Source organism: Cynocephalus volans, chromosome 11, assembly GCF_027409185.1.
Source record: "Cynocephalus volans isolate mCynVol1 chromosome 11, mCynVol1.pri, whole genome shotgun sequence".
NCBI lineage: Eukaryota > Metazoa > Chordata > Mammalia > Dermoptera > Cynocephalidae > Cynocephalus > Cynocephalus volans.
Genome location: NC_084470.1, coordinates 5891215 through 5904094, shown reverse-complemented (window position 1 = coordinate 5904094; position 12880 = coordinate 5891215). Strand labels below are relative to the sequence as shown.

General features: G+C 43.2%; 1 protein-coding gene across 1 annotated transcript in view; it reads left to right on the top strand.

Annotated features, from left to right (window-relative positions):
* HECW1 (HECT, C2 and WW domain containing E3 ubiquitin protein ligase 1) overlaps positions 1-12880 on the top strand; it is a 241863-nt gene that overhangs the window by 32545 nt on the left and 196438 nt on the right. Inside the window, exon 3 of the mRNA XM_063114547.1 lies at positions 5528-5622. Coding sequence (XP_062970617.1) covers positions 5528-5622 — 95 coding nt within the window. The remainder of the gene's footprint in view (positions 1-5527; positions 5623-12880) is intronic.

Sequence of the window (12880 nt, the reverse complement as noted above, 5' to 3'; positions counted from 1 at the left end):
GCTGTTAAACTCATCCATTGATTTACTATTTCAAAATTACAGTTTTTAAGAATTTTTCAGATTCAAAATTCCTGTTTGGTTCTTCTGGTAGACCTCACTCTTTACTGATATTTTCAATCATCTCTTATATCTCCTTGAATATTCTAATATGTTCAGCAAAGCCTGTATTTGGTAACTCCGGCATCTGGAAGCCCTGTGCACCTCTCACATTGCCCGCTGGTGCTTTTCCTGTTTCTCTACATTGCCTTGTCTCTGCAAGAGCTTGGTCTGTTTTAGTTGAGAACTGCACATTGTAAATAAAAAATTGTAGAAATGATCTGAGGCTTAGGATGATGATATTTTCCTCCTGAGACGATTTACATTTTTTTCTGACCTATGTCTAGCAACTCAGAATAACTTCAATCGGATTTCGAGGTTTGAGATGATCTGGAGGCCTAGGGCTGGCAATTTCTCAACCGTATGTCTGCTCGGCTCTTCAGGGTCCCACCTTGCAGCATGAGGGATCTACCAGAGTTCTCCTCTTCGACAGGCTCTGGGTTCTGCAGTTTTATCCCCTTAGCCCTGCAAGTCTGCCAAGAGTTTTTTCGGCTTCCCAGCTGCTCCAGTGCTTCTTTTGGAACCAACACAGACACCCTAAGTAAAGAGCAACCCCAAATCCTGCGCTGATCTCTGTTTTCACCTTTTCGTTATTTTATTTTCCACTGCCTGGCAAGGTCTCCAGTGCCTTCAGGCCAGGGTTTCCAGGTCCAGGGGGAAAAAAATGCAGGACACCTAATTAAATTTGAATTTAAGGTAAATAATGGATAATCTTTTCAGTATAAGTGTATTTCATGCAATAATTGGAACATACTTATACTAAAAATTTATTCCCTGTTCATCTGAAACTCAATTTTAACTGGCTATCCTGTATTTTATCTGGCAACCCTACTTCAGGCAAATTTATTTCTATATTTTCCCAGCTTTTCTAGATATTCTCTGAACTGCCTAGTACGTTATTACTGGAAGTGAAATTCCACTTTTGCTAGCTGGTCAACAAACTTGAGTTATTAAAAAATTTTGAGAGACAAATCACCAAATGAAGTTAATGTGTTAGCTTAAATCTAGCTCTGCTATAAACCATATACATACCCTTGTACAAGTGGCCTTAAATTTTGGCCTCATTTCTCTTAGAGGTGAAATGGGAATGATAGGTGACATTTACTGAGGTCTGATTATATGCCAAGCATTGTGCTAAGCACATAAAAAAGGTTGATAATTGCCTATGCTTCATAAGAAACTTGTGAGGATCAAGTTAAAAAATAGCATGAATGGTCTGGTACATATTAAATGCTAATTAACTGTTAAGACAAATTTAAGTCATAACTTTTAAATGCACTTGAACATCTTGTGTTGTCCGGCTCTACTGCCATCACTGTGTGCTGGCGTCTCAGATGCTGCCACAGCCAAGTCACCCCACAGGAGTGCAGGAAGGGGAAAAAGAAAAACAATTTTCTTGTTTCTTTAAGTGATACTACAACTGAAGTGAAACAGTCTGTACTTTCTGAATATACGCCCCCAAGTAAAGATTATAGTTGCAAACATACTTATTTATAGAGGTAGAAAGCTCAGGTTTGCTGTACTTTGTGAATGAGCTAGTCACTCCTGCCCAAACTTGAAAATAAATTCTGTGCCATGCAAATACAACCACGATGTTGGAAGACCTACTTTGAGGTCGCCAGTAATATGCACGGAGTTATGATCCTCCTTCCTCCTCCTGAAGGGTGAGAGTGACTCCAACCCTCTTGCTCTGGGCAAACACCCTCAGGGAAGACATCCCTGAGCCACTCATCAGACAGCCCTGCTGATCACACGGAGGCAGCGCACGTGCTGCACTTGGTGTGTGCCGTGCTTCTCATGTCACTCCATGTGCTCTGCGTGACACGGCACATGAAGCAATTTCCACAGCCGGCAAGGGCATCACTGATGACATCACGACAAAGGCTCAGAGGGTCTGTGAACCCCACCCACTAACGAGAGGTCCCTCGAGAACTGGACTTGCATCTGTTCCATCTAAAGCCTCTTTCCTCAGGTCACTGTGCCTTCCTAAACTACACACATGACTACAAATAAACAATGAAACTATGACAGCAGAGATGCCTTATGTTCAGGTTTTGAGAGCATTTTTGAATTATTATTATTTTACCTAGAAAAACAGAAAAAGAACTACTGTAGGTCTCCATCGACAAAGTATCTGAAATAATAACTAACATTCCTTTAATATTTCTTGGCTTTTGAGCCTGATACTTTCCCCAGAGAGAGCAAGAGTCACTAAGCCTGGCCATTTCTTTACACTTGACTTGATTCCAAAAGTCATACAGGATTAAGTTTTTGAAAATGTGTGTTCTCTGTGAAGAATTAGGATCCCCCAGAACAGTGCATCTGCTCCTGGGTCGGTAATAAGGCAGTGGAGTCAATCACACGAAACTAAGAGTTCATTAGTCGTGTTTCAGCAGGTGTTTATGGAGGACCCTACATTTCATGACACTGGAGGTATAAGCAATACCCAGCCCTCTCCTGGAAAAACTCAGTGTCACGTTAATTAAACAGATCAATTCAATGTAACCATCACCAGAGTAAGAGCAAAGTCCCATGGAATTTTGTGGGATGAAGTGATTTTTAAAAAGCTGTACAACGTGTCATTTAGATGTTATATCGCTGCATGTGTTTTGACATTTATGGGTGCTTCCCTTCACCCTCCCCCCTAAAAAAAGAAGAAATTTTAAATAATTTAATACTCAAGTTTGAATGGGAAGTCATTTGAAACTATATAGAAGGTATTTAGGTTGCATAAAAGGAAAATCCATTAATAATCAAGTTTCTAAACACTGGGACATACTATTAACATACTTATTTAAGAAAAAAGAAAAACAACCTTTGCTAGCAACTTCTCAGAAGAAGACTACCACACTTTGAAGGTTTCCATGAATTCTTGGCTCAAAGTATGTCATAATCTGCTCACCTGGCAATAGAAATCAATGCAAGATTGTATATAATTTCCCTGAACTTTTTGCTCAAAGGCATTGAAGTGATTTGAATGGGAAGCTAGCAGTGCCTGCTCAGGATGCCATAACCTACACATTTCTTCCACCCTCGGAGCTTATGGGGAGGCCATTTGGCTGATCTCACTGGCACTGCAGGCACAGTGGCTCACACACTGACCAGCACTGGCATGTGATTCACTAGATATAAGGTCTGCTGCATTATTCAGGGTAACTCGTGATCCTTGACCTGCAAGAAACCTGCCTCTCGGGCTGAGACGGTATTGGATCTGGCCATATGGACCTAACATGGCACAACCGTGAGGTGCTTTGCAGAACAAGGATGGAACTAGGTTACAATCCACCAAGAGCCTGAGATGGTGACCAGCAGATATGCAGAATAGCTGCAGAGAAAGAAGGCCTCTAGAAGGAAACTGAAAGGCCTGACTGTCTAGAGTGAGAAACGTCCACTGAAGGGCAGCCTAGCGCCCAGGCATCATTCAGACAGCCGAGTCCTGACTACAACCCAGCAGTCGAAAAAGGTCCAAACGGCTAGTTAATAGTTAATGAAAAAACTGTTTAATCTCACTTGTACCAAATAGATGAAATAAAAATGATACTGAGGTTTCTCTTTTAAGCTTGTGTTTGATCGCTAATGCTCAATGCTAATGAGGGTTCTGCAGGAGGGTTAGAGTTACATTTTCTGGTGCAAGTTTAGAGTGCTGCTTGGAAAGCAATCTGGCCACAGGAAGGGAGAAAGCTTAAAATATTTATATCTTCTAATTTAAGAGCGAATATTGCAGTCTTCCTATCTTCTACATCAAGGAATCTTTCTGTATCAGTTAGGTTTAGGTTTAGCTATATATAATAGAAACCCCCAAAAACAATAGCAAACAACCAAGACATCTGCAAGAAAGCCTACACAATGTAGTACTGTAGCTAGACATTATTAGCCAAAATAAAATTGAGATTCTGTTATTAAGAAGGAAAGGGGGAATGGATGTTGAGTAGGTATCTAGCAATTTTTGTTCCATTATCCTAGGGAGCAAATTCGAACTTAATAATTTGTACGAAGTCATTTTTAGGGAAAAGGCCAAATTCCCCAAAACACAGGAATATTTATAATTTATAAACCTATTCACTTGTTTCATAGAATAAGGAATGTTATCTACAAACTTTTATTTATTTATTTATTGAAACATACATATTTGTGGGGTACAGCATTAAATAGCAGTACCTCTGTGCAATATATGATGCTCAAGTATTAATTATTATACTCAACATTACACAGTTATACTCTCAAGTATGCAGAAAATCTCATAGATTTTTTATTTTATTTATGCTTTTCTTCATTTTCCGTATTTTCCATAATAAGTGTATTTTAAATGCATGCTAAGAAAATTATAGACATTTTTAAAAAATATATTGGAATTAAAGACAAATTCCTAGATTTGAGAAACAAGACCTCAAATTGTAGATTTCTCATGTTGTTTTAAACAAAATTAACATAATGGACCAAGACATAGCCAGGGACGTTTTTCAAATTTTAAGAAAAAATTCTGTAAACAGTGATTTAGGAAAAGCAGCAGATCACCTTCAAATGAACTGGACTCAGGTTGGCTGCCAGAAGGTAACAGAGCCACACCTCTGCCGTGTAGTCAGCACCTCATCACCATCGCTAATATCAACTGAGCATGTGACCGAACCCTAGCACTTCCATTGCTCAACCAAATCTTATGAAGGAGGTGTCACAGTCCTAGTTTGCACATGAGGAACATGAGATATGGCGAGGTTAAGTGACTTGCTTGTAGTCCCACAGATTACAAACAATGGAGCTGAAATTCAAACCCAGGCAGTGTGATCCCCCAAAGCCGTATCTTTCCTGCTTACCATCTATAGAACTTTGAAGAAATACAAATTTTGTTGCAAAGAGGTTATTGTTGATGTGTAAAAAATAATTTGCAAGAAGTCATTCACTTTTAGGAAAAAGCCAAATTTCCAAAAGTATGGGAATATTAACAAGTTATAAACCTATTCACTTGTTTCGCAGCACACGTTTAGCAATAAGCTTCCCATCCAGGTATTTCAATAACTTCTCAAAGTCTTCCTTCAAATTACCAAGATATTAATTACAATGAATGGAATAATAGGAAATTACAGAAGAAACAGACTGGTGGTAGGCATCCAACCACCTCAAATCTTAGAACTAAGGGTTTAAAAGCAATAACATCTAATGGGACAGGATGGATATTGCCTCGTCTTTCTAAGTAATGTATTTAACTTGGGCACAGAAATATTAAGGCCGATACAATTTTTCATGGCATCTTTTTGGAGAGAAGTCAGACCCGTCCATGACGCTATCCCTGGAGCATCCTTGCCGTGGGGGGCCGGGAGGGGCTCTCTGGCCCTGGAGGATTAGGGGGCAGTTCCTGGAAATGTCCTTTCTGGCCATGCTGTCTCTTCCTAGGTTATACCCTAATTCTCAGTCCCATTTTATTTTTGTCTTTCAGCTGAAACTAAGATCTGCTTCAAATACTACCATGGCGTGAGTGGAGCCCTGCGAGCTACCACCCCCAGTGTCACGGTCAAAAACTCGGAAGCTCCAGTAAGTCTCCTTTGTCCCTCTTTGGTCACACCCAAGCCTGGTGCTTCTCTTACTTTCCTGTCTCGTTCCTGTGTGTGTGTGTGTGTGTGCACATGTGCACATGCATGTATGGAGATGGGTTGACCAATGGATTGTGAACAGACACATCTCAGAGAGGAGAGAGAGGACGTGCCACGCACTTGTTAGGAAACGCCAAGCTCCAGTGTTTTCCCTGGGCGGCCACGTGTCTCTAACAGAGGTACACTGGGTAGCAGCAAATAAGTCTTTCTTTGGAATACAGTTTTTAATTCCTTGGCTTTACACATTTGTATTTTCCTATGTTTTAATTTCTTTGGGGGCTTATACGTATATTAGTGGAATCAAATTTATTGTCTCAGATTTATTTTAGTCCTGAAATGATAAAATGGTAGGCCTGGAAAAGACTAGACTCTCTCATCTTTCTTTTCTTTATATAAAAGAGTACACTGTGCCCAAAGAGCCTGCGAGCTGCACCTCAGGTCACCCAGTTAGCTATCTGCAGAGCTGTGATTTAAACCTTGTCCTTCATTTCCTACTTTGTGGCTTTGCTCGATTCCACAGTAACAGATGCCATCTTTTCCTGAATTACATTCCAGTGCAGCTTCTTACCTTAGTTCTCAGTGCATCCGATTAGGCTGGCTGAAAAGCACTTAGAAATGGCATTCCTTTTCCTCCTTTTTACATAAATTAAAAATGACCCACCAGGGGAGGCTGAACAAAAACCAGTGAGGACTTTGCCATGCTAGAGGCAGTAAAAAAGGCTTATACTTTTCTATGTTAAAAAACATAAAGTATTTGAAGTGAAATAATTATAATGTATAATTATAATAATAATAAAATAATTTTTAAATTATTGCATAATTCAGGAAGGAAGGACTGGGACTCAAAACAACAACAAAAAAAAATACTGTTTGCAGTTTCTTAACCCAGTGCTGCAGTGTCCTAAAGAAGAGCTAATTGGGGCGTTGGGAACAAGCAGCAAGACGAGCAGGTGCCAGGGCCGGAAGCCTGGCTGCCTCCTCCTGAAGCGGCCAGCAGGACTGGATGCTGGGCTTGGCTTACCAGGAGGGGACACAAACCCAAAGTGGCAGGAACCAAAGAGGGAGGGCCACGGCACTTCTGACGGCTTCACCATTTTCCTGACACTAGCCATGCAGCTTCAAACTGGGTGGAGCAGGAGTTTACGTGTGGGAATCTGGGGAAGGATCCTCCAAGTGCCAGGCCCCTTCTCCCAGGCCCGAAAGCCAAGCAGGTCCCAATGAGTGCTAGCTGATCACTGAGGATGGAGAGTCAGCTAAATCAAAGCAGCAAGAAAAAAAAATAGAGCCAGAGGCTACGTGGACAGAGCAGGACACTGGACACACAATAGACAGGAGGGAGGGGGCGGGAGACCGAGTGGAGCCAGGCAGAGCCTCCATGAGTGCAGCTGGCCTTTGTCCGGGTGGCAACTCATTTAATGGGCTGTTTCCTGCCAGACACGGGGTCTCTCTGCAAGGAGGGGCCTGACCACTGATGAGACTCAAGGCTGGAACAGGAGATGAGTGCCTCACCTCTTCTTTGCGGGAGTGGCATCGTGGGTGAGTGTTAGCCAGCCCAGGAGTCAGGCAAATTCTCACCTGAAGCACTTGTAACTTAAGGAGAGTTCCTGGAGCCCTGGCTGACAGGGCCCAGCCTGCTGGGGACTGCAGATGTGCACCTGCTTCTCAGCCCGAAGCAGAGTGGGACAGCACAGTGATGTGCCACGCAAGCCTCAAGTGAGACACGACACCAGCTACCTGGAAAACAGCCTCGAAAGGTACCGTGCCAGGCCCTCCAGAGCAGGGGGAGTTGTCAGTAGGCATGTGCTTTCCAGGGTTGCCGTCGCCAGAAGCAAGGCTGGCATCTGAGAAGAGGCAACAGGCCCCATCTGCCATCCACCGTCTGCCCTGACCTCAGCGGCTCATTCCACGTGCACCACCGTGGCATACTTAAAACTCAGAAATCCTGAAATATTTTGACATGTTTCTGCTGTCCTGATATCATCTCCTTAATGATTTTCTCATATAAATCAGTAGACACTTGGGTTGACACTAATGTACATCCCACAGACAACTTCAAGCCCCCAAGCATGGGTGAGCCCGGTCACGGAGCCTGATCACGGAGCCCATGTGGTGCCAGAATCAGAGGGGCAGCTGTGGGCTCCTGCTGCTGAAAATGGGTGCTTGGAGCCCCGGGGCGGGAGGGAACGCACACTTTCCTGCAAGTCTGCAGTTTACTGTACAGTTAAGCTTCACAGTAGTTAGACTATTAGTGGCCCCTGTTCTTTGATAGCATGAACGCTTTTGAAAGTAGTTTCTCATGCATTATTCTACTTGATTCCCAGCACATCTGTAAGACAGGTGGTAAATACCACTGTGGTTAAGTGACAATTTGGCACTACGGTGATGGAGCAGAACCAAACCTAGCTTATACCTCTTGCAACCCAGTTCAGTTATGGGTATAATCTACCAACCTTTTGGGGTAAATAAACTTCTGCAATCTTGTCTGGGGACTTAAACACACTGTTTCTAAGGCGAAACACTGTTAAGTTTCCCGAAATCAATTTGTCAATAAACTTTGAGTATCCACTTTTAAATGGCTCGTGCTGCACTCATCTGTCAGGAGGAGTTGCTGTCTACAGCCGTTGTATCATGTCCTCAAAGTCACTGAGTTTGTTTGTGACGATTGCTAAATCTGTAATTCCTTGAAAAGGAGGAACAAGGTGTCCAGGGCTCTTTTGGAATAATCAGTACTTTGGTTCTTTTCTTGTTTCCTCGTTCTCCCTTGTCTCTGTCTTTGTCCCACTGGCAACTGTTGTGGTCCTTGTTAGAAAAACAGGCTGTCACCTATTCTTATCTTTCTGGGGCTCTCATTTACTTATTAGACGTAATTGTATATCAGAAACTATGTTGGGCAGGGGTCACAGAGATAGGTGAGAGGAAGGCCCTGTCCCTGAGCACACACGGTCACTCTGTTGTAAGTTATAATACGGTAACTTACAGGGTCTCCAGCGCTGCCGTGTGGAGCCCAGTGTGCTGGTGTGTGGAGAAACCATGGCAGCTGGTCTGGCTTTCAGGAGGTGGCATGTGGCAGGGGCCATGGCAGGAGTGGGACTTTGCAGAGCCTGGAAGGGAAGCTGGGCATGCTGGTAGAGGGACAGACAGCACGTACAAAGGCTGGGGCACCAAGTGACTCAGGCCTGGGGGAAGGAGACCTAAGTTGTGTTAGGTCCAAAGAACACAGGACTCACTTAATTTTCTCCTCTGTCTCTGCACCTTGTTTTTATACTTTCTGCATCTCGTTGGGAGTGCCTATCATGTATTATATTTTCTTCTCCTATCTGTAGAAAATCATTTTCAAGATAAGCTCCTCCCCTTAGTAATCTTGTCCTTGCTGCCTTCCCCTTGTGAATTACAGCCTTTCTTAATAAGCCTCACGGCACTTTCTTTTCTCATCCTGATTGTCCATCAAAGGACAGAAATCTACCCGTTCCTACAGTTGCCCAAAGACGAGACAGGTAAGCCATCCTCGGCCCACCACGCTGTCTGCTCTGCACTCCAGGCTCCTCCGTCAGGTCCGTGCCCTGACAGCAGGGGACATTATGTCCCTACCTGATTTGGAGTCACACACCCTGGAGCAGAGGTGGGACCGTGTGCAGTCCAAGAATGTATTTCTTATGCTGTCTTCCTCTACATTAAAGTGTGTGGAAATTCCATCAGGACTTTGCTGTGCTGGACTGTTCTTATCCTCAGTTCAGATTGCTGCTGTTTGTTTATTTCCTGCATACTCGGTGTCTCCGGGCTGTTTCAGCTGGAAGTGAACACATCACACCTTTCCTTTTCCTCCACTTTCTTCCAGCGTCTCTGCAACTGGGCTTTTCATAGTAACTGAATAGCGTAAAGTTCCAAGTAAAGTTGTTTTTTTTGTTTTGTTTTGTTTTTTTGCCAAAGAACAAAATTGAATCATCTTTACACAAGTTCATGTTCACAGATTCATTGTGTTTGTCAGTACCCTAAGCAGAGGCTGGGCTGACATTTACCTATTTTTAAAAAAAGCAACTCGATAGGACACTTCCCTTGGAATATGTGCTAAATTAGTATCCTAAGATTTTAAATAAGTATCCCAGATTTTCCTCCACAGATAGTCTAATAATAGGTGGTGAATATACACAAAATCCTAAGTCAGTAAGCTCAGCTACAGTAATATTTATCTTGGGATTTTAAAAGTAGAGTTTCAAAAAAATATTTTAAATTATGATAAAGCAGTCATGGGCCAGCTACTATAAGGTTATGAAAATACTCTCAAAAAAATGATCCTGGAAAATACTCCAAATGAGTTGCAAAATTAATCCACAGGTAGCTGACCTATTGACCTGCTATCTAGAACTATGAGCCATAAGCCAATTAACCTGGAAGCCACCTTGGTTTCACAATAAATGATCATGTGCCCTCGTGTTTGGCAGAGATTCATTGGCAAGACCAGTTGCTGATTGAAGTGGCTCCTGACAAGCATCGGTCACAATGTATCATCCCGCCTGGGCTGAGGGTCTCCTAAGTTGCCAAAGGGTCCCCTTCATCCGTCGTGTCCAAATGGAGTCACCGTTTCACCCTGGAAGTCAGAACACTGAGGGACGAGTGGAGAGTCTGTCCTCTTCTCACTTGGGGTGGACTGCCCTGCTCCTGGGGGGTGCCCCCTGCCAGGCCTTGACTTGGTCTTCAGAGCCAGCAGCAAGGAGAGGCCTGGAACAGGCTCCCCACAGCAGGATTTCCCAAGGCCTTGTTTCTTCTTAATTGTAGTTTTCCATTAATTGTGCTCTGTAAAGAATTGCCTGTACACAAAGAGGGACTTGGGGAAAGTTCTGAACGTTTTCCTCAACTGGTAAAAAAAAAACGGGGCCTTCTGAAGTTTTAGCTGGAATTCTGGCTTTCTTGGTCTCAACAGATTCATGCCCCTACAACCGTGTTCTTAAACCCACCCTCGTTTCTAGTCCTGATCCCAGAGACCTGGCCCCATGGTGTTTCGGGAAGGTGACATGACTTGGATTTTAAAATAGCCACAGGAGCTTTTGTGAATTAATTCTGTTTTCCTTTTGCCTCACTGACACGTCCATAATTTATTTTTGTAGCGTATCACCAATACTTACTTAACCAGGCCCTGAAAAGAAATTTCATCAACAATCCTACGACAACACACACACACAAAACACCAAGACTGACTCTCTAAAGTATTTTGAAAATCAGCTTCCAAATAAAATAACCCCAGTTGTGCTAAAGAAGCAAGAAGTCTGAAGAAATTAGACAGTACAATATTCTACTTTTTCATTTCTTTCCTTCATAAGTATTTGCTAGCCTTTCCTTAGAGGAGAATTTAAGAAAGCATTTTAATTCACAGAAGCTGTAAATCAAATGCTACGGACGCAACCCAGTAAATGTGAACTTGAGTGCTTGAGCTAAAATCACACACATGATTTACTTACATGCACAGTATCAATGCTGCCCAGACATTTACTAGTTGGGTTTTAGAAAGATTTTCTAAGGGAGTATGTTCAAGATCTTCCATCTATTGCAACTGTAAATTCTGCCTCCATCCCACGAAGTCGAGGGTGGAACGAGAACAGAGCTGTGATGGGGAGGAGTTGATGGTTAGGCATTGACATAACATAATTTCTTCTAGCTGAGCATCGACAGCCATATTTTGTCTCACTTCTAATCTGGCAAATTATATGATACCCGAAGCCTCCTGCCTCTGATCCCCTTCCCCAAAACCTGCTCCTCCTCCCCAGCCTCCCACCCCCTCCCCGCCAGCGCACATGGCACTCTGACCCTCCACCCTGCAGGTCTGCTCACAGCGCAGACTTTCTGTGCATCTTTGGGGATGGAGCCTGCAGCTTCCGTAATTCAGGTGTGTGTTTAGTAAGAATTTATCAGTAAGCTCCCCTGGGCTAACCACTAGACATCTTCGTGAAGCCACCTGTGTGCAGGGGGCAAGTGGGTACCGGGAGACAGACAAGAAAACAGGCAATAACCGTGCACTGTTCCAAGCCTCTGGCAGTGGACATGTGGACACTTTGGGAGGAGCTCGGATGGGCAGGCCCAGCACGCAATGGAGGGTCTTCCTGATAGAGTCAGTGGAAGTACGTGCACACCACAGCCATGCTTGCTGATCATGCCCTTTATTTTTTCTGTGCTAATTTAGCCCTAAACGTAGGGACGTGTTATTCACATATGTATCTTCAGCAAACACCCTTTCAGGTTTTGATCAGACTAAAGCAGGGGGACAACTGGGCTCCCTTTTTGGTTAGTGCATCCAGCGGACTTGTTCTTCTACAGGAGTGACAGGGAAGGGAAGTTGGAGCTGCATCAGGCACCCTCTCCCTGGAGAATGGACCAGGCCTTGTTCACAATCTCTGACCTCTCTAAAAAGCACCCCAGAAGTTTGGATTCCATCCTGGCCCAACATTAAGGAATTTAGGTTCAGTTTTAGGGAAAGAGGTTCAGAGGTCATTCTGAAGATGCATTTTATGGTCTCGAGTCCGGAGATGTTATTTTCTGAAACACTTTTGTCACCAGCCAGGTTCAGCAGCTATAACGTAGGGTGTTTTTATTTTTTCAATTTTATTTATTTTTGTGCGGTACAGTGTGTTGTTTCAATACGTGCATATACCGCACAAGGATTCACTAAGGTAGATATCATAGTTTATTGCCTGTTAGTTCACTCCTCTCCCCTCCTAGCCTCTGGTAACTCTTATTCTACTCTCTACTTCTATGCAAACCCCTTTTTTAAAAAAAGATTCCACATATGAGTGAGCCCATGTGTATACACTACATTTTTCTTATCCATTCATCTGTAGTTGGACACTTATGTTGACTCCATATCTTGGCTATTATAAACTGGGCTGCACGAAACATGGGTGTGCAGGTATCTTTTCGACATACTGACTTCATTTCCTTTGGGTACATATCCAGTAGTGGGATTGCTGAATCATATTTTTAATTTTTTGAGGAACCTCCATACTGTTGTCCATAATAGCTGCTCTGGTTTACACTCCCACCAACAGTGTGCAAGTGTCCCTTTCTCCACGACCTCACCAACACCTGTCTTATTTTGTCTTTTTGACAACAGCCATTCTAACTGGATAGAGGTGGTATCTCATTGTTGTTTTGATTTACATTTCCCTGATGATTAGTGATGCTGAGTGTTTTTTCATATGTACATTGGCCAT